At 39.9% G+C, this 21,401-nt stretch overlaps 5 protein-coding genes across 5 annotated transcripts in view; all 5 read left to right on the top strand.

Annotated features, from left to right (window-relative positions):
- The first annotated feature begins 1,317 nt into the window (after positions 1-1,317).
- LOC138609312 (zinc finger protein OZF-like) lies at positions 1,318-3,917 on the top strand. The gene is made up of 2 exons (XM_069681953.1): positions 1,318-1,927; positions 2,945-3,917. Exons 1-2 carry the CDS (start codon positions 1,744-1,746, stop codon positions 3,814-3,816), a joined length of 1,056 nt encoding a protein of 351 aa, XP_069538054.1. The 5' UTR covers positions 1,318-1,743; the 3' UTR covers positions 3,817-3,917.
- Positions 3,918-5,140: 1,223 nt separating this feature from the next.
- On the top strand, positions 5,141-9,019 carry LOC138609300 (zinc finger protein 271-like). Its single transcript, XM_069681938.1, has 2 exons — positions 5,141-5,770; positions 7,650-9,019. Exons 1-2 carry the CDS (start codon positions 5,599-5,601, stop codon positions 8,846-8,848), a joined length of 1,371 nt encoding a protein of 456 aa, XP_069538039.1. The 5' UTR covers positions 5,141-5,598; the 3' UTR covers positions 8,849-9,019.
- Positions 9,020-11,953: 2,934 nt separating this feature from the next.
- Positions 11,954-14,079, top strand: LOC138609303 (zinc finger protein OZF-like). The gene is made up of 2 exons (XM_069681943.1): positions 11,954-12,169; positions 12,794-14,079. The coding sequence occupies exons 1-2, from the start codon at positions 11,986-11,988 to the stop codon at positions 13,900-13,902; spliced, it is 1,293 nt and encodes a 430-aa protein (XP_069538044.1). The 5' UTR covers positions 11,954-11,985; the 3' UTR covers positions 13,903-14,079.
- Positions 14,080-14,577: 498 nt separating this feature from the next.
- LOC138609302 (zinc finger protein OZF-like) lies at positions 14,578-17,933 on the top strand. The gene is made up of 2 exons (XM_069681942.1): positions 14,578-14,834; positions 16,085-17,933. Exons 1-2 carry the CDS (start codon positions 14,651-14,653, stop codon positions 17,194-17,196), a joined length of 1,296 nt encoding a protein of 431 aa, XP_069538043.1. The 5' UTR covers positions 14,578-14,650; the 3' UTR covers positions 17,197-17,933.
- A 3,094-nt stretch (positions 17,934-21,027) lies between these two features.
- The window catches only part of LOC138609297 (zinc finger protein 501-like), a 6,360-nt gene continuing 5,986 nt past the window's right edge, over positions 21,028-21,401 (top strand). The window contains exon 1 of the mRNA XM_069681936.1: positions 21,028-21,378. Coding sequence (XP_069538037.1) covers positions 21,219-21,378 — 160 coding nt within the window. The 5' untranslated portion in view covers positions 21,028-21,218. The remainder of the gene's footprint in view (positions 21,379-21,401) is intronic.

Below are 21,401 nucleotides of genomic sequence, written 5' to 3'. Positions count from 1 at the left end.
ACTATGATCTTCATGATCTACTACAGAGAAGTTCTGGGGAGGAGTGTTATTGGCTGTTACAATATCTCAGGAGAACAAATCAGATAGAAGATATATCTTTATTTTTTTGGTTTATTTGTTTCTTATTATTTTTTACTTTATGTACGTATGTATATGTATATATATATATATATATATATGAGAAATATATGAGAAAGTTTTTCAGTTTGTGGTAAAAAAAAATCGCTCATCATGTAACTGAGACTTGACTGTCCACACGGAGGAAACAGGCCGCTCCATTTATCATTTCAACTCGAATTTTGTATCCAGTTGGGCAGTTTGATCTATACAATTATGCATTATCTCTTATGTTGTGTGTTTTCTATGCAAAATCACTACTTGAAATATAACAAACTGTAAAATAATTATATTTTCCCTATACGCTACTTAGATTGAAAGAAGGAATATTAAATGTAAAATTTGGTTTATTAAATGTATATTTACATTTTTATTTAACTTATTTTGTTGCTGAGTTATCCGTGACTGCTATTCTCAACTAAACAATTGTGAAAATCTCACAGACCACCTGCAGTAATGAGGGAAACGTCCGCTAGGACTATTGATATGTGGCCAAGATTCACTGATGGAAATATGTACAATAATGCAGAGAATACAAAGGGTTGGAATTAATGTACAGTTATGCTGGGTTCCTGCTCACGCTGGGGTGGAGGGTAACGAAAGATCAGATAAGATTGCATGGAATTTGGAAGGGATTTCTTTGAATTTTCTTTTTTTTAAATAAGTTTTGTTTGTTTAATTTTTTCTTTTTTTCCTTTATGTAACCTTAAGCACAGTGTCAGACCCTGATGTTACACACTCCGGTACAATAGGTGGCGGTATGCACCTTTTTAACGTTGGTTGCAATCTGCCATAATCTCGAAGAAGAAGACGAAGCTGATTTAACATCCAGGGTTAAATAAAAGATTCCATAGAACAAACAAGAAACCTACTGGACTACGCATACACTATAGTAAACCGGAAACTGTCAAACATGTATTAATAGATTGCAAAGGGTATGATGAGCAAAGAAGGGAATTAAAATCAGAACGAAGTCATGGAAAACGCAACATCAGTTGGGAAATCTACTAGGAAAATCATAATGTAAGGTTCGCAGTCTTCTTGACAAGTACTTCAGAGAAACCAGAGTTATAGAGAGAATTTAAATTGTTTTTTTTCCTCTGCCAATCTACTGCTCCACACTCCAGTCCAGTAGGTGGCGGTAAGGCCCCTTTAAGCTGGTTTGTCAACCGCCATTAAAACTCAAAGAAGAATGACACCGGAAGCATGATAATCCTAACAGTTACTACGTATTTTACATTAAGAGACTGTAATTATGTCTACATTTGTTTAAGATGACTTTACGCAGAGATTCTGGTTGTTTCACCTTAGTATCATCTCCTGTTAGCATAGAATGCTAACGCAAGTTAGTGTAATGTTAGCTCGCTCAGAGGTAATTCGGACTCACGAGACTGTTTAGTCGGAGACATGGACCCAAAACACCCACATAACCCTGTCTGGTAGATCAAAATCCTTTACCTTTATTTTATTTTTAAGTTTAAAATATTTTCTGATACCCTCCGCAGCTAGTGGGGTTAGCTTGGTTTGCTAGCTGGAAATAGACGTAGTTACACAGCGCAGATCGTAGTGACTAAACTGCTTGTTACGGAGAGTGTTTGCAGGAGGAGTTGCTGTGATTGGGTGAAAATGTCTAAAGTCCAAGTGATGAGAGATTTTGTCAGCCAGAGACTGACTGCGGCTGCTGAAGAGATATTTGAGCTGTTTGAAAGGACGATAGCAGAGTACGAGGAGGAGCTGTGTCGATCCAAAGAGAATCAACACAAACTACCTGACGCCGTATCAAACCCGGAAGTCCGATTACACGGACCAGGTTTGTACAGTTTCATTTTAATTCTCACTTTAATCTGGTGGGAAAAAAACAGCGTTCATCATCTGCCTGCTGGTAAAATCATAAGTGAACGAGTAGGCAATATTTACTCACTGTAAACAAACAGGCATCTCATCTGTTGACATTAATTACTCACAAATATGGTAAAAACTTCACATCCAACAGATATCGGAGGTCATTTGTTCCATCAGCAGTTGGGTTTTTAAACAAGCTGTAGGCAGTGTTTCTGTTGTTTCTGTTGGCTTTGTGTCTATCATGATGACATCCATGGGAGTTGTGTATTATATGTATGTATTATGACAACAAAGATTGTCCGATCCAATCCTAAATGAGCCCTTTGACATCAGAGCAATCGTAAATGTAAACGGGATTATTTACCATCTTTTGGACACTATGAATGAACAGATTAGAAATAATAAATAATAATCTGTAGTTGCAACGAAGGAGTAATTTAAAGTCTTTTTTAGATGAGATCACTTGCACATTTCTCTCCCTTTACATAGATACTTTGGATATTTATTCATGATAAGTCTTATATATGGCCTAGTTTGCATTAAGAATCAATATGCATGTATTTAACCTTTACTCTTCCAACTAAATTGTTCCAGATAGAACACATAACACAGACGTGAACATAAAATACAATTGGTACATAAGAAATACCACAAATTATGTGAAGACAAAGTCTCTGTACAAACAGGCTCAAGGGCAGAATCAAAGCATCTTCTGTAAATCAATTGTATGTCTTCTGCTGAGAGATGTATCTGAACTCAGGACCGTCTGATTCACACGTGAACATAACGAGTTTCCTTGATTGCAGTCACTTCATCACTTTTCTTCTCTGACATAATCGTTTATTTTTGTTTTACTGACTCCCACATAAGTCATAAATAAGCAACATTTCTCCCCACGTTTAAATAACTTTGTGATATTAGCAGTTTATATGTTAATATTAATTACAGTTTTTTTCAACTTGTATGTTTTTCATTGTTTTAACAGACGTCCAGCAGCTGTTGGTGAGAGAACAGGAGGGTCCCCCTGAGCAGCAGGAATGGAGCCCCAGTCTGGACCAGGAGGATCTCACAGCGTGCCAACTCATGAAGAAGGAACTGGAGGAACTCTCGATAAGTCAGGAGAGAGAGCAGCTTCAAGGGCCGGAAGAGGCTCATGTCACCAAGTTCATATTCACCCCTGTCCCTGTGAAGAGTGAAGAAGATGATGAGAAACCCCAGGCCTCACAGCTTCATCAAACCCAAACTGAACAGAGCAGCGATGCAGAGCATTTGAAAACAGAAGCTGATGGAGAGGACTGTGGTAAGACTTCACACTCCTCTCAGACTGAAGTCAGTAGATGTGGTTGGGAGGAGACCAGTGAACCTCAGTCAGGTTTAAACTGTTTAAACCCTCTGCAAAATGAACGATCTGTAAGTGATATGAAAGGTAAAACTGGGAAAACATTTCTAAGCTTGTCTGAATGTGCCACAAGCTTTGGCCCACAGGAAAACAAAGACATCCAAACAGGCCCGAAACGACTCATCTGCTCCGTTTGTAAGAAGACTTTTCCGTGGAAATCAGAGCTTGTAAGGCACATGAGAACTCACTCTGGAGAGAAACCCTTCAGTTGCTCCGTCTGTGGTTCGAGGTTCACACGAAGCTCAACTTTGTACTCACACTTAAGAGCTCATACAGGAGAAAAACCTTTCACCTGCTCAATCTGTAAAACAACTTTTAGTCGAAGAAACTATTTGGTTTCACACATGAGAAGCCATACGGGAGAGAAATCTTTCTTTTGTTCAGTTTGTGGTAAAAGATTTGCACGATACCAAAACCTGAGACAACATATGACTGTTCACACGGGAAAAACCATTTAGTTGTTCAGTTTGTGGTAAAACAAAATGCAAATCATGTTAACCTGAGACGACATTTGACTGTCCACATGGAGAAAACCACATTTTGCAGCATTTGTGATTAAAGATTCCCTCATCTACTGTGTGTCAAAAATCAGGAGGGATGAGAATGAAAATGTAATGGATTCAATGGATGGATAAAATGAGGTTTGTTTTAATATTTTCCTTTTATGCTGTGTTCATTTATAGGACTTCTGTGTTTAAATGGATTATTTTTCAGTTTCAGATCTTAAATTAAAGACACAGAAAGAAGATTTATACATCACAATACACTCAAGGTGTTTTTGTTGTGTGACCTCTTACAGGTCAGAGGTGTTGTCTCTTGTATTTAATTCCTCCAGTCAATATTTTACTGCTATAGCAGAGAACAAAAAAAACATGAATACAATTTGTGTAGTAGAACGGGGGTCTTTGTAGTAAATAAAATCGTAACATTTTCAAGTTGTCTGTCATGATTCCAATATTAAGGAGAATAACAGTCATCCACATCATTCCTTCTCTTTGGCGCCTCTAATGGCGGGAAACGGTAATTGCGGGAGCACACTTCCCAACTTAACCAGACGTCCACGGTTGGCTCCGGTTGTAACTCTTGATTTTCCTGGCTGACGGTCGCTTTCCTTTTTAGACTGTTTGCTTCATCTGAGCGTCCAATTTGTTTTAGATTACTGTTTACTCGCAACACTTGCAGAGACCGGAAGAGCAGCCGCTTAGCTCCGCCTACCCTCTCTGGCAGACCATGAATGTCTCCACAGACACCCAGTCCATAATAATACTATATACTGCAAATGCAAGGCTTTCATCAGTGGGCCATAGGCTCAATCACATCCTCATCTAGCGATAGATAGTGACCTAACAGAGAGTATACCTTTAAAGTTCCTTGATGAGATCAGTTCTTGATTCTCGTTGTTGTTGTTGATTTGTTTCAGTTTGTGTTAAGAGGGAACACACTTTTTGTCTTGCAAGGCCCATTAAGAGGCTGTGGGGATACAAGTATCGCTACAGGGTACGAAACAATGGCAATGATATTGACAATTTATAAGAATGATTATGTTTTATGGATTAAATGTGTTCCAGGCTCTCAGATTATGTATAAGGACAAGATGAACTTTACCTGTTATTCCTTTGATAAGTTAAATCTGGACAGTGCAATTTTTACTTGCTCCAGACGATGGCAGTAATGCAACGCTAAGGATGCAACCTGCCGTAAAAACCAAAGAAGAAGAATGGTACCGGAAGTTGATTCTCTTGTTGTGGTTAACATGCCAACTCTTTCCGTAAGTTACACGTACCTTACCCAAAGTTAACCACCGGAGCCTGTGTGCAGAAAAACAATCTATCGGACTCTTTGAGTTTCAGTTGATGGATCTTACTGAGCTCAGACTCATCTCCTGTTGGCCAAGAATGCTAAATGAAGTTAGCGTAATGATAGCTTGCTAGCTGGAATTAGACGGAGACGGAACTGTGCTACACCGCGCTACAAGGAGTGTATATATAGATATATATTTCAAAAGGAGCCAAAATACTTAAACCTATCTGAATAGATCCGATGTTGTTTCATTTGTTTGCAAATGTTTTAAGTTTAAATGATCTCCTTGTGTCATACGAAGCTAATTACAGCTTAGCTCTCAGCTGTAAATAGGCGGACACCATCGTAGTAACGTATTACATAACGGAGCGACCAAACTGTTTTGACGGAGTGTGTCCGGAGGAAAAATAGCTGCGATTTTGTAAAAAAAAAAAAAAGAAATGTCTAAAATCCAAATGCTGAAAGTTCTTGTGAACCAGAGACTGACTGCGGCTGCTGAAGAGATATTTAACCTGTTTGAAAGGACGATAGCAGAGTACGAGGAGGAGCTGTGTCGATCCAAAGACAATCACGGACAAGAAAAAGTACCAGTCCGGAAGTTACACAGAGCAGGTTTGTACAGTTGTGTTGTTAATCTCACTGTAAACTGCTGAGTAACACGCAGCCATCCTCTGACTACTGTTAAAACGTTACAAGTGACTAAGTATGTAAAGTTTTCTCACTTTAAACAAATGAGTGCATCATGTGTTGACAGTCAGTGCTGTTAAACAGCCTGTACACTGTAATTGCACATTTACTGGACAGACTGTATTTGTACATTAACACCTCTACCTCCCTGTAATGTGTGTTTACACCTAAGATATGTTGGTTTATATTTTAGATTGATAGTTGAAGTTATTATCTATTATTGCTCTTAGAATTCCTGGATGTATATATTATTTTCTTTCTTCTAGTGTTAGGGTTATTTTTACTGTGTATTTATTTTCTCTTGTGCTGTAACGCCACAATAAATCAATCAATCAATAAACTACATCTATCTAGCTATCAACTATGTTGTGAATATTTCACTAAGGTGAATCTCAAGTGATTCAGATGGAGAGACGGCATCCATGTTTTTTTTATATCAGGTGCATTAATGTCTTGTGCCTTTGTAAGGTGACAAATCTTAACCTGGCAAGATTAAATGAACATTTTATTTTTTAAATTTAGAAACAATTTTGCAACAATGATGTGGCCAAGAAGCCCATGGATCCTGTTCCTGTTTCTAAACATATATAAAGAGCCCGAGCAATTTATCGAAGGCCAGTTCAATCAGTGTGATAAACCCAAATACGGTCTGCATTAAAAATGATGTTGCTGCTATCTTCCGTCAGCATACAGTGCACTGTGGTTCTTTTTTGTGGCATGCTGCTAATATAGCCTTCAATGTACTATAAACATGATTACTGTGACATAAAGGAGTATTTCAATTATGGTTTGAGTCTAGACTGTCACAATACAGATGCCAGCATCTGAAATGTGTCTAAATTTCAGGCATCACTTCCTAAATTGCGGCATCAGGGATCGGTGAACGTGCTTTTCCTTGCACCGATCTGATACCATAAATTATAAGCATGGAAATACATCAACCAGATATGAAGTCAACTTCTCTGCTCCAGAACACGAGCCTACACAGGAAGTTATGCTTTGCTGCCATCTTAGATGTATAATGGCTGCCACTGGCTTTAAGAGAATTCAGGCACCTGAGCAAGATCCTGCTGGGCGCCTCCTGTTGAAGGTTTTCCGGGGCCGGTCCAACTGGGAGTAGACCCAGAGCTCACTGGAGGGATTATCCCATCTAGTCTGGGAATGCCTCAGGATCCCCCAGGAGGACCTGGGAAATATTGCTTGACGGACGTGTAGGTTAGGTCGCAGGATGCTGCGATCTGACCCTAAGATAGGTGGAAGGAAAGGATTGGATGGCTTACATCTTTTAGCTTCATTAATAATAACTTGCGAACACTGTTTTAGCAACGCTAACTTAGAGCCCAAAGGTAACATTCTAAAAAGTGAACATTTTAACAGTTAGCAATATAATGCTAATATTTGACCATTAAACTGCTGGTTCCATACCAACTGACTATGAAGTAAACACACAGTATGTTACAACAAAGGGTAGCGCTCATCTTCACTAAGATAAATCCAGCAAGCCAGCTACACTACAATCGGCACAAGTAGGACTCAGTGCTAGTAGGTTTGACTGTTCACATAACATGAGCATGGAATCTGAGGTGCCTTAATTGCAGTCATTTTAAGGTATTTCTGCTCTGACTAAATGCAAATGATGTCAATGGCTTCTTGTTTGTTTGTGTCTGAATTATTTCAAAGTATGTTTCACATAATGTGCCTCATTTCTCTCCACATTTAACAAAGTAGCTCTATTAGTAGTTTTAATGTCAACAGGAAATTACAATATTCTAAAAATGTGTATGTATGACTTTGTACTTCACAGATGTTCAGCAGCCGTTGGTGAATAAAGAAGATGTTCCCCCTCATCAGCTGGAGTGGATCCCCAGTTTGCACCAAGAGGACCTACCAGAACCACCACACATTAAAGAGGAACAGGAGGACCTCTGGACCCATCAGAGGGGTGAGCACCTTCAAGGACCGGAAGAGGCTGATATCATCAAGTTCACTTTCTGTCCTATCCCTGTGAAGAGTGAAGAACACGATGGAGAGAAACCTCAGTCCTCACAGCTTTGTCAAAGTCAGACTGAAGAGAACAGAGACGCAGAGTGTTTGAAAACAGAAGCTGTTGGAGAGGACTGTGAAGGATCAGAACCAGACAGGAACTTTAATCCAGACAGTCATTTACAACCTGTTACTCATGACGAGACTTCACACTCTGAATCTGAGACTGATGACAGTAGTTGTGATTGGGTGGACAACAGTGAGCCTCAGTCAAGTTTAAAACCTCTGCGAAACAATGAAGAACCTGTAGGTGATATTAGGTGTAACACTGGAAAAACATCAGAAAGCTCGTCTGAATGTGCTGCAACCTTTGGCCAAAGGAGACAACTGCAGAAACACACCGACAAAAAAGGAGTGAAACCATTTAGTTGCTCAGTTTGTGGTAACAGATACCACATAAAAACCTCCTTAACGACTCATATGAAACTTCATTCAGAGGGAAAACGTTTCAGCTGCTCATTTTGTAAAAAAACTTTTCTAGCGAGAGCAGAACTTGTGACGCACGTTAGAGTCCACACTGGAGAGAAACCCTTTGGTTGTTCTGTCTGCGGTATAAGGTTTGCACAAAGCTCAAACTTGACCTCTCACCTAAGAGTTCACACTGGTGAAAAACCTTTCACCTGCTCAGTTTGTGAAACAAGTTTCAGTCTTAGAAACAATTTGCTTCTACACATGAGAATCCACACTGGGGAGAAACCATTTAGTTGTTCAGTGTGTGGTAAAAGATTTGCATTACATGGAAATCTGAGGCGTCACTCGACTGTCCACACAGGAGAGAAACAGTATAGTTGTTCCGTTTGTGGTCAAAGATTCACACAACATGGAACTCTGAAAAGACATATGACTGTCCACACGGGGGAGAAACCATTTAGCTGCAACATTTGTGATAAAAAATTTGCTCGGCTCGAGTATGTGAAAAAACACAAGTGTGTTGGAGAGAGCAGTAATACAGTAAAATAAGTCGAGCTTCACCTGAACTGTCCAGCTGAGAGGAAGCCACATGGTCGTCTAAATTCTCTTTTCATGTGCGTCTCTTTTTTTCAGTCATTCACCATGCATTGTGCTCTTTGGTATTATATTTTAAAATTGTACTTAAATACTCTTTAAGTATCTTTTGTCACCTGTACAGAACCCTGGTCAACATTTGTTGTTATAAAATTAAATTTAAACATTAAATGACTTGGTTTTCTTCACAGTAGAAAAGTATATCTAAAATGTAAAGAGCTCTCCTGGTCCTGAATTTATGGTAAGATGTTTCAAGCATTATATGTAATCATTTTCATGCATTTTAAAGACCCATCCAGGGACGAAGAGGCATTTTTCATGGTCTATAATTAATATAGTGAGTAGCATTGGTATATGAGTCTGTAAATAAGAAATGTGTTCCTTATATTTTGAAGAGCAGGTTTTATTTTATTTTACAATTTATTCTTATTTTGTGCTATTTATACATTTACTTGAATAAAGTGCCGTCATTTTGTACTAATTGGTTATTCTGAACAAAACACATCTTGCTGTAAATTCAATTTCGGACACTTTTGTTTTGAAGATCGGGAAAGACTTGATATTTACTGCTCCACACTCCAGTCCGGTGGGTGGCTGTAATGCATCTCTGAGCTGGTTTGTCAACCGCCAATCCAATCAAAAGAGAAGAGGCAGCAGAAGAAGAACTCTTCTTTATTTACAACCGTAAGATAACCAACAGAGCCTTCATATGTAGATAGACGTGTTTAAGGGGCCTTTGTTCTCTGTGTATGGGTTTTTACATAAACTCACTCCTGTTAGCGAAGAGTGTTCCAAGCACTTAGATTTTTGGACTTTCTAGTGTCCAAAAGTTAGTCTAGCTTGCTAGCTTGAAAGAGAGAAGTCGGCGCTAGAAGCTAGCTGGAAATAGATGTACGCGAACGTGACTTTCAAACTATTTTACGGAGTGTGTCTTGAGGGAAAAAATGTCTAAAGTCCGGATGCTGAGAGGAGAGCTTGTGAGGCACATGAGAATCCACACAGGTGAGAAACCCTTCAGTTGCTCATCCTGTGGTATCAGGTTCTCACAAAGGATACATCTGACCTCACACTTAAGGGTTCATACAGGAGAAAAACCTTTCACCTGTTCAGTTTGTAAAACAAGTTTCACTCTAAGAAGAAGTTTGATTATTCACATGAGAATCCATACTGGGGAGAAACAGTATAGTTGTTCCGTTTGTGGTCAAAGATTCACACAACATGGAACTCTGAAAAGACACATGACTGTCCACACAGGGGAGAAACCATTTAGCTGCAATGTTTGTTATAGAAAATTTGCTCGGCTTGAGTATGTGAAAAGACACAAGTGTGTTGGGGACTCTAATTAGAGACAGAGTGCATGCCAACACTGGAGGGAAAATCTTTATTGACATTGTTAGAAGATGCCTTTTTTTTCCATTTTTGTCTGCTAGCAAACTAGAGAAAATTGCTCCACGGTAAATCACCTCAGTTTGAAAGCCTTTATAAGCATCCAAAAGGAAAACTTTAACCTTTGAGACCGAGTGGTTTCAGGCAATAAGCTGTGAGGCATCAGCAGGAAGAAAGGGAAAACGGGGATCCTGACATTTCACTAATCTTATCTTGTGACTGAATCAAATTGTTAAAGTCAAAGTATTTATCCTCTGCCCCTTCAGCGGGATTCTTTCTCCAATAAGCGCAAGGAAAGCAGAAGGAACAATAATTCAGAGTCACAAATAAACCTTTTCCTCTCTGGCAGACAAAGGACGCTAATTGATTCTTTACATCTTCAATCTATTGATTTCTTTGCCATCTACAGGCATTTTTTTATAAAGAAAATACTTATAAAATAAAATTCTATATAACTATAGGCCTCTGTACTGTTTAGGTTATGTTGTTACTACATGCAATCGATCGCCTTTTTTGAACCTTTATTCATTTTGAACAACGTGTTACTTTAAGGGCGCATTCACACCTAAAGACCGTTGATCCCAATCGAAGACCAAATTGTTCCAAAGTTGCATTTTGCCTGGAGTTTGGTTTGTGTTCACACGGCAGCTTTTACAGCGGACCAAACGGCCCGGGGAAGCTGCTCTCTGATTGGTCAGAATTTCCACGTGTTAAAACTCCCTGAAGTAAACAAAGCAAGAGAGCACACTGATCAATCACACTCAACTTGATCACGGACTTTAATGTTTTGATGTCGGAGTTTTTTTTTTTAAACGACACCGTTCCACAGATCGATCAGTTCAATTCTCCTTTACTTTCTCACTGAACAGTCTGAACACCTCCGTGTTCTCGTGTGTTTCCACAAGCGTTTGTGAAATTGTTTGGTCAGCCCATATTTCTATTTCCCCATTGCTCCCTCACGTGTGTCCTCTGCTCATCTCGCTGCGTGTTTGCAAATGTCAGCACCCGTAAACATACAATGCACAGTTGTATGGTTTATTTCCTGTATTTGGTCCTACTTTAAGTCCGTTTACGTTCTCACCAGAATCAAACCGGACCGTGGTTCGTTTGTATACGGACCGAGACCCGTCTTTTCTAGCGGACCATGGTCCGGTTGTTTGGTCCGCACCAGAGTTTGATTCCGGCATTCACAAATGCTCCAGGGTTCGGTTTGATCGGACTACAAGGCTGGTGTGAACCCGCCCTTAGTCTGTAAATACAAGTTTTATTACTTTTATTTTGAAGACCAGGAAAGACGTGCAATACAGTACTAGCCACAGCGCTTATCCTAGCCATACCCTGTCCGGTAGGTGGCGGTAATGCGACTTTAAGCCTGTTTGCCAACTGCGGATCAAATCAAAAGAAAGAGAACTCTTGTTATTTACAATCAGAGCGAGCCATTAGAGCCTTCATATGTGGATGGACGTGTCAAAGGTGATTTTGTTCGGTTTCTAGATGTTTGACATAAAACTCATATGCTAAGCATTTGGACTTGTGGACCTTCCAGAGGCCAAAATTTAGCCTAGCTTGCTAGCTTGAAGACAAAACGCGGCTCTTTAGCGCTAGAAGCTAAGCAGCTAGCTGGAAATAGACGGACTCGAAACGTGACTTTCAAACTATTTTTACGGAGTGTGTCTTGAGGGAAAATTTGCCGTAATTTTGCAGAAATGTCTAAAGTCCAGATGCTGAGAGCTTGTGTCAGCCAGAGACTGACTGCGGCTGCTGAAGAGATATTTGAGCTGTTTGAAAGAACGATAGCAGAGTACGAGGAGGAGCTGTGTCGAGCCAAAGAGAAACAACGCAAAATACTGGACGCTGTTTTCAACCCGGAAGTCCGTTTACACAGAGCAGGTCTGTACAGTTGCATTATTATTCTCACTTTTAATCTGGCGAAAACAAACATCTGCTAGCCTCTGCCTCCTGTTAAAATGTTGGAAGTGACCGAGTATGAAATGCAGTTGGTTATTGTTTATAGTACCACCTATGGGTAGTATCTATGGCTGTCTGCTGTGAGGTAGTAAAGTTATCTAGTTGGATAACGATTTGTAATTCAGCAGTAAAGGTCAAGCTTGCAATTTTGCCGGGAAAAAAATATACCGAATATACAGTATGTGGCTCCTTAAAATGCAGCCAGAATCTAAACGGCGTCTTTGCATTCTTCAGCAGTCAAAGACTTTCGTGTCTTCAGTTGAAAGTTTTATATGGATTAAGGTCTGATGGGTTTAGACGTTCACATAAAGGGGCATGGAATCACAGGTGCCTTCACTGCAGTAACTGTATTTCTTTTCTGCTCTGACAAAATGCAACCATACACAATATTCTTGTGGTTTGATTAAGCTTGAATAACCACTTTGTTTTACAAAGTGTGCAACACGTCTCCCCACATTTAAAAAAAGTAGTGCTACCAGTGTTTTAGATGTTAATTGGGAATTGCAATATTCATAAAATTTGTATATATTTGATTTTCCTCCACAGACATCCAGCAGCTGTTGGTGAGTAACGAAGAGGTTCCCCCTGAGCAGCAGGAGTGGAGCCCCTGTCTGGACCAGAAGGACCCGTCAGACCCACCACTCATTAAAGAGGAACAGGAGGAAGTCTGGACCAATCAGAAGGAGGGACAGCTTCATGAGCTGGAGGAGGCTGATATCATGAAGTTCACATTTACCCCTGTCCCCGTGAAGAGTGAGGAAGAGAAACCTCATTTGTTGCAGTTTCAACATTCTCAAACAGAAGAGCACAGAGATGCAGAGTGTTTGAAAACAGCAGCTGATGGAGAGGACTGTGGAGGGTCAGAACCAGACAGGAGCTTTAATCCAGACAGTCATTTACAACCTGTTACTCATGATGAAAGTTCACACTCCTCTGAATGTGAGACTAAAGTCAGAAGTTGTGATTGGGAGGAGACCAGTGAACCTCAGTCTGGTCTAAACCCTCTGCAGAACAAAGAAGAACCTGTAGAAGACAAAGAATGTAATAATGTAAATACACCAGTAAGCTCTGAGTGTTCTACAAGCTTTGGCCAAAAACAACAACTACAGAAACACACTGGAATCCAGAAAGGAGTGAAACCATTTAGCTGCTCAGTTTGTGGCAAAATATACCCTGACAAGATCTCCTTAACAAAGCATATGAAACGTCACTCAGAGGGAACATGTTTCACATGCTCAGTTTGTAAGAAAAGTTTTCCATGGAGAGGAGAGCTTGTGAGGCACATGAGAATCCACACAGGCGAGAAACCCTTCAGTTGCTCATCCTGTGGTATCAGGTTCTCACAAAGGATACATCTGACCTCACACTTAAGGGTTCATACAGGAGAAAAACCTTTCACCTGTTCGGTTTGTAAAACAAGTTTCACTGTCAGACAAAGTTTGATTATTCACATGAGAATCCATACTGGGGAGAAACCATTTAGTTGTTCAGTTTGTGGTCAAAGATTCACACAACATAGAACTCAAAAAAGACATATGACTGTCCACACAGGGGAGAAACCATTTAGTTGCAATGTTTGTGATAAAAAGTTTTCTCGGCCCGAGTATCTGAAAAAACACAAGTGTGTTGGAGAGAGCAGTAACAATCCAAGATAAGTCGAGCTTCATCTGAATTGTCCAGCTAAGAGGAAGCCACATGATCGTTTCAATTCTGTTTTCATATGTGTCTCTTTTCATGTCATTTAGCATGCATTGTGCTCTCTGGTATTAAATTTCACATTTTTATTGTCACATACACAGTTATTAGTTGAACAATGCGGTGCAAAATGCTTATGGTACCTGTCCAGCCAAGGAAATATGGACATTTATGTACATAACATATATTTAAGAAGAAAAAATAAAATAAATGAAACGCAACACTGTAAAGACTACGACACAATTTAAAATATGTAATAATGATGATGAAGGTGATGACGATACACTTTATTTAAAGGCGGATATAGGCCTAATAAGGAGTCAAAATTATTACCGCCTCTACACCGGTGGGAGGCAGCAATGCACAGCGCGTGCGTAGTCTGCCGGAAATAAAAGAAGAAGAAAAAGAACTGTGATTTACAACATTTCGATACAATCGGAGATAACCATCAGAACATATGTAGATAAACGCGTTTAAGGGGCCTTTGCTCTCTGTCTCTGGGTGTTCTATATAACCTAACTCCTGTTAGTTAAGAACGTTACACGAATTTGGATTTGTGGACTATCCAGAGGCCAAAGGTTAGCCTACCTTGCTAGCTTGAAAGAGCGAACTCTGCTATTTAGCGCTAGAAGCTAAGCAGCTAGCTGGAGATAGACTTCTGTGAACGCGACTTTTAAACTATTTTACGGAGTGTGTCTTGAGGGAAAAATGTCTAAAGTCCAAATTCTGAGAGCTTGTGTCAGCCAGAGACTGACTGCGGCTGCTGAAGAGATATTTGAGCTGTTTGAAAGAACGATAGCAGAGTACGAGGAGGAGCTGTGTCGATCCAAAGAGAATCAACGCAAAATACTGGACGCCGTTTTCAACCCGGAAGTCCGTTTACACAGAGCAGGTATGTACAGTCGCATTATTTATCTCACTTTCAATCTGGCGAAACATCTGCTAGCCTCTGCCTCCTGGTGTAATGTTGGAAGTGGCGAGTATGAAATGCAATGGGGTATTGTTATCGCCACCTATGGGTAGTATCTACGGCTGTCTGCTGTGAGGTAGTAAAGTTATCCAGTTGGAAAACGTAATTCAGCAGTAAAGGTCAAGCTTGCAATTGTGCAATATTCCTGCATCCTTCATAATTATCAGTAAAAACTCATTGCTTATAATTAGCCGGGCGCTTCAAACTGCCCTCTCATCATGAAAACATTCCCATGCTTAAATTTAATTAATCATACTTTCACTTTCCACAATATTTGTGTTTTTGGTTCATTCTAGACAGACACATTGTCTTTTAAGCCTAATGCTTTGAAAAAACAGTAATTGTGTATTAGTAGAAAGATAAAAAGACTAATAAGAAACATACGCCTCTACATAGTTCCCCTTTAAAACTGGACCCAGTATAGATTGTTCCATCCCAGATTTTGAAGCCATTATGACGAGCCATGTCTGGTATCTTATATCTGTGGCGAACATATAATAAAACCTTATCTCTATTTACAGATTCTACATGTAGTCTGTCGGCAGGAACGTGGATTTTTAGTGCCAGAAGTGTTCTGGTTTCTGTTTGTATTAAGCTTGTAGTCCGTGTAGTATTGACCAATCATCTACCAGCAGGCTGCTGCGTATGCAGGAAAAGCAGTCCATGTGAAGAGCAAAGGCAAGCGAATGCAAATGCAGACAGAATCTAAACGGCGTCTTTGCATTCTTCAGCAGTCAAAAACTTTTCTGACTTCAGTTGAAAGATTTATATGGATTACGGTCTGATGGGTTTAGACGTTCACATAAAGGGGCATAGAATCACAGGTGCCTTCACTGCAGTAACTGTATTTCTTTTCTGCTCTGACAAAATGCAACCATTTTTATTTAATTTACTTTTATTTAACCAGACAAGTTTTTAAGACCAAATTCTTATTTACAAACAATGACAAAAGGCAAAGCCTGTTGAGGGAATGGGGGTGGGGCCTAAAAATGAAGCGTCAAAAGTTAAAAGGGCAGCAGCACATATCAAAACACTGACAAAATGCAAACATTCACAATATTACTGTGGTTTGATTAAGCTTTAATAACCACTATGTTTTACAAAGTGTGAAACATTTCTCCCCACATAATAAAAATGTCAGTGTTTTAGATGTTTTGGATTTTTCTCCACAGATATCCAGCAGCTGTTGGTTAGTAATGAAGAGGTTCCCCCTGAGCAGCAGGAGTGGAGCCCCAGTCTGGACCAGGATAATACACCAGAACTACCACCCATTAAAGAGGAACAGGAGGAAGTCTGGACCAATCAGGAGGAAGAACAGCTTCATGAGCTGGAGGAGGCTGATATCATCAAGCTCACATTCTCTCCGGTCCCCCTGAAGAGTGAGGAAGAGGACCCTCAGTCATTGCAGTTTCAACAAACTCAAACCAAAGAGCACAGAGATGCAGAGTGTTTGAAAACAGCAGCTGATGGAGAGGACTGTGGAGGGTCAGAACCAGACCGGAGCTTTAATCCAGACAGTCATTTACAACCTGTTACTCATGATGAAAGTTCACACTCCTCTGAATGTGAGACTAAAGTCAGTAGGTGGGATTGGGAGGAGACCAGTGAACCTCAGTCTGGTCTAAACCCTCTGCAGAACAAAGAAGAACCTGTAGGTGATATTGAATGTAACACCGGAAACGCATTAATGAGCTCTGCTGAGTGTTCTAAAGCCTTTGGCCAAAAACAACAACTACAGAAACACACTGGAATCCTGAAAGGAGTGAAACCATTTAGCTGCTCAGTTTGTGGCAAAAGATATTCCCAGAAGATCTCCTTAACAAAGCATATGAAACGTCACTCAGAGGGAACATGTTTCACATGCTCAGTTTGTAAGAAAAGTTTTCCATGTAGAGAAGAGCTTGTGAGGCACATGAGAATCCACACGGCAGAGAAACCCTTTGGTTGCTCTGTCTGTGGTATCAGGTTCTCACAAAGGATACAGCTGACCTCACACTTAAGGGTTCATACAGGAGAAAAACCTTTCACCTGTTCAATTTGTAAAACAAGTTTCACTCTAAGAAGAAGTTTGATTATTCACATGAGAATCCATACTGGGGAGAAACCATTTAGTTGCAATATTTGTGGTTATAGATTCACACAACATGGAGCTATGAAAAGACATATGACAGCCCACACGGGGGAGAAACCATATAGTTGCAATGTTTGTAATAAAAAATTTGCTCGGCTCGAGTATCTGAAAAAACACAAGTGTGTTGGAGAGAGCAGTAACAATCCAAGATAAGTCAAGCTTCACCTGAACTGTCCAGCTAGGAGGAAGCCACATGATCGTTCTGATTCACATCTGTCTTCTTTCTTTAAGTCATTCACAGTGCATTGTGCTCTTTGGGATTATATGTTTAAATTATTTTAACTTAAATCATCTATAATTATCTTCTGTCACTTATGGAAGCCCTTAGCGGACATGCATCCATACATTATATTTACTCCGTTTTCCCGCGATAATGACTTATTTATCACGAGATAATGACGCAGCACCCATAGCTACACGTGCAGCACCACCATAACATCAGATGATCGTAAATCGTATCCCCAGAGTTGAAAAAGCACAAAACAAACTTAGAAACAGGCTTAACTAACCTCATTAGTGGGCAATGGCAACATGGCATGTCCTGGTCTTAACATCACAGTGAGCAGCCTGTTGTTTTGTTTTCTTGATCGCCGGAAAATTATCCCGTTATCACAAGAAAACCAGCTTTGTTTTCTGGAGATAACGAGATAAATAGGTCGAGATCTCGAGAAAACGACCAGAAATAACTCGTTATCACGGGAAAATGGGCTTCCGTAGTCACCTATACAGAACTCTGGTCAACATTTGTTGTTATAAAGTTGGACTTCAACATTAAATGACTTGGTTTTCTTCACAGTAGAAAAATGTATCGAAGATTTAAAGAGCTCTCCTGGTCTTGAATTTACGTTAAGACGTGTGAAGCATTGTATGTAATCGTTTTTATGCACTTTAAAGGCCCATCCACGGACAAGCAATGAGTTTTGTCTTCGTCTATACATAGTGCAGTGAGTAGTATTGGTTTACATGCAACATACTTGTCCCAATATAAATACATGTTAAATTAATACATACATGACAAATGATACTTAAAGTACGCTTACTCTTATTAAGAAATAATGCATCTCATACCAGGTAAGAACATTTAGACAGTTTATCTGTTTACTGAAAGAACTGATTCCTCAGACTTTAAGGGTAAGACTCTGAGTATTCAAACTTTTTTGTCAGCAAATTTCTTTTGCAGAACAAAATCAACAATGTGTTAGTACGTCTATCAATCATTATGACGTTCTGTCTGTGGTTCTCGGCTCCAAGCCAATTGGTTAAGCTGTAAAACTAATAGAAAAATTCACAAATCATTTTTTGTGAGTGCATGCCGACACTGGAGGGGGAAATTATTCATCTCTCTAGATTGACTTTGCTCAAAGGTCCCTTTTTCCATTTGTTTTGCTAACAAACTGGGGAAATAACACAAGCTGCAAGTATTTAAAAGGAAAACTCAGAGAACTCACTTCAAAGACATAAGTGGTTTCAGGCCATATGCTGTGAGGCATCAGCAGGAACAAAGGGACAGCTGTGGGGAAAATGCTTATTAAATACATCTACAGTTCTAGCTTTCAGCACACTAACAATATGTTTCTGCACCAGTTATATTGTTTCTACATTTACAACTGGTTATTCTGAACAAAATAATTTGCGCTGTCAATTCAATTTCTGTCACTTTTATTTTGAAGGTCGGGATAGACTTAACGATGCCAATCTACTGTGCTGCGCCCCAGTCCAGCAGGTGGCGGTAATGCACCTTTAAGCTGGTTTGCAAAATGGCAATCCAATCAAAAGAAAAAGAACTCAATTGTTTGCAACCTTAAAGCTCCTGTGAGGAACTTTCAGTCTGTTGATTTTGGCGCCCCCTGTGGACAAAGTTGTACCTCTCATCTCTTTGCTGATTTTGTCCTGTTCATGCTTAAGTGGTGGTTTTAACAACAAGTCTCATCCTGCTTTCTTTAACAGTCCCATGTATCACTCACTGTAAGTTGTTGCCCTGTAAAATATAAACAAAGGCAGTGTGCAGGAAGAACAGCTTCAGGATCTGGACAAGGCTGATATCATCAAGTTCACATTCACTGCTGTCCCTATGAAGAGTGAAGAAGATAAAGAGAGAAACCTCAGTCCTCACAGCTTCATCAAACCCAAACAGAAGAGAACCGAGACGCAGAGCGTTTGAAAACAGCAGCTGATGGAGAGGACTGTGACGGGAGCCAGACAGGAGCTTTCATCCAGACAGTCGTTTACAACCTGTTACTCATGAAGAGACTTCACACGCAACCTCACACTTAAGGGTTCATACAGGAGAAAAATCCTTCACCTGTTCAGTTTGTAAAACAAAGTTTGATTATTCACATGAGAAGCCATACTGGGGAGAAACCATTCAGTTGTGCAGTTTGTGGTAAAGCGTTTATTGAAAGAGGGCATGTGAGTCAGCATATGACTGTCTACACATGAGAGAAACCATTCAGTTGTTCAGTGTGTGGTAAAACATTTGCCCAAAAAGTAACGTTGAGTCGACACATGACCGTCCACACAGGAGAGAAACCATTTAGTTGCAGTGTTCGTGAGAAATGTTTCTCTCGACTTCATTGTCTCCACATTCACAAGTGCCTTGGTGAGGGCAGCAGAAATACGTAATGCTGCAGAGATGCTTGTTAGGCCATTTTTCCTGCAGAGGCTAGGACTCATGGCTCAACACTGATAAGCTACAAGCTACGTGCTGACTCCTAAACGAGTGCTACTAAAGCACTGGACTCTTGGAAGTAAAAATACTATAAATAAGGTCTCTAACAAGAGAAGATATGATTTCAGTAGGGTTACTCCATGAACAATGCTGTGGTATTTCCAATGTTTATGTTGTGGAACAATCATTCTGAAAAATACCAAATAAAATAACAAAATTAATTTTAATCTGTTCATTGCTGATATGTGTAAAAATAAGGGGAAATAACAGCATGTGTGCATGAGTGTCAGCTTTGGGGTTTCAGGGTCGCCATGGGTGCATGTGCGTACTGATAGACTAAAGAATCTGCAAACAGTTGTAAAGCCAGGTCACACAACCTTTTGCTTTGATCAATCAACCCTATTTTTTTATTTATCTCCAAATCACAACAAACGTTATCTCAGGACACTTTACAGATTGGAAATGTTCAAACTCGCATCTTTTAACCTGCTCTGATATTCTGCTCAAACCACCATTGTCATTCAAATTGCCGACAGATTTAAATATTTGCTAGCCTGATTGACAGTTTCACTGGAGGTTGGCGGATGTCCGCTGTTTTTATATATATATATTTATATCAGATATATTACTGGTGCGACAGAAAGGATTTCTTTCATTTTGACACCTTTTTAAAGCAAACTCTACACAAAAAGAAAAAGAAACTGCTTAGAAATACGACAATGCACTAGAAAGACATGATCAAAAGTATGAGAACCTTTCCACCTGATGCAAGGTAATAGTAAAAACTCAAACAAGGCATATAAGTTCCTTCCTCAATGTATAATATTTAAGATTCAACACTTAATTTCTTCAGTTCTCTCTGTAGCTTTTCCATGTTTGTTAGATACCACCACTGTTTCACCCTGTGTGATCTGCTGACCTTAGTCTTGATGTGGCTTTTTTTTCTGCAGTTTTTACCCATCGTTTCATTCCTCACACATTTTGGTTTATTCATACACAAGCTTTAGATGATGATTAAATTAAATCAGGCCTTCATATTGTCTATAGAAGCAGTAAGAACTTCCCTGTGTATTCCAGAAACCGGACTGCGTTAGAAATGTCCACAAGATGGCAGTCATGCGACATTAATGGTGCAAGCTGCCGTTTAACCTCAGAGAAGAAGAATATTACCGGAAGCAGTTTATGAACGTACTTTATGGTGCTAACGCGGCTATTAGCTATAAAACACGTCGGATTACTCCAACAAAGCCTGTGTGTATGGATGGATAAATCGTTGAAGTGGACTTTGTGCAAACTCTCTGAATGTTTAACATCAATCTCATCTCCTGCTGCACAAGAATGCTACGTGGAGGTAGCTTAGCTTGCTAGCTTCACGGAGACGGAACTCAGACAGGCAGGCCTAGAGGGAGTGCCTGTTCGCAAGAGTCCAACATATATTTTTAATGGGCCCAAAATAACGGATTTACGGAGTGTGCCTGAAAGGAAGAGTCGCCGTGATTTTGTGAAAATGTCGAAAGTCCAAATGCTGAGAGCTTTAGTCAACCAGAGACTGACTGCGGCTGCTGAAGAGATATTTGGACTGTTTGAAAAAACGATAGCAGAGTACGAGGAGGAGCTGTGTCGATCCAAAGCTATTTCCCTCTCTGAAGTCCGGTCACCCAAAGCAGGTTTGTACTGCTTCATTGATTTC

The sequence above is a fragment of the Semicossyphus pulcher genome, unplaced genomic scaffold, assembly GCF_022749685.1.
Source record: "Semicossyphus pulcher isolate SPU_LCO1_2020_fin unplaced genomic scaffold, fSemPul1.0.p SCAF_5, whole genome shotgun sequence".
Lineage (NCBI taxonomy): Eukaryota > Metazoa > Chordata > Actinopteri > Labriformes > Labridae > Semicossyphus > Semicossyphus pulcher.
Note: the sequence above shows the minus strand (reverse complement) of the source record. Positions and strands in the feature narration are given on the sequence as shown.

Coding starts and splice junctions, on each gene's coding strand:
- LOC138609300 (XM_069681938.1), top strand. CDS start 5,599: ATGTCTAAAATCCAAATGCTGAAAGTTCTTGTGAACCAGAGACTGACT. Junction 5,771..7,649: donor CCGGAAGTTACACAGAGCAG/GTTTGTACAGTT, acceptor TGTACTTCACAG/ATGTTCAGCAGCCGTTGGTG.
- LOC138609303 (XM_069681943.1), top strand. CDS start 11,986: ATGTCTAAAGTCCAGATGCTGAGAGCTTGTGTCAGCCAGAGACTGACT. Junction 12,170..12,793: donor AGTCCGTTTACACAGAGCAG/GTCTGTACAGTT, acceptor TTTCCTCCACAG/ACATCCAGCAGCTGTTGGTG.
- LOC138609312 (XM_069681953.1), top strand. CDS start 1,744: ATGTCTAAAGTCCAAGTGATGAGAGATTTTGTCAGCCAGAGACTGACT. Junction 1,928..2,944: donor AGTCCGATTACACGGACCAG/GTTTGTACAGTT, acceptor TTGTTTTAACAG/ACGTCCAGCAGCTGTTGGTG.
- LOC138609302 (XM_069681942.1), top strand. CDS start 14,651: ATGTCTAAAGTCCAAATTCTGAGAGCTTGTGTCAGCCAGAGACTGACT. Junction 14,835..16,084: donor AGTCCGTTTACACAGAGCAG/GTATGTACAGTC, acceptor TTTTCTCCACAG/ATATCCAGCAGCTGTTGGTT.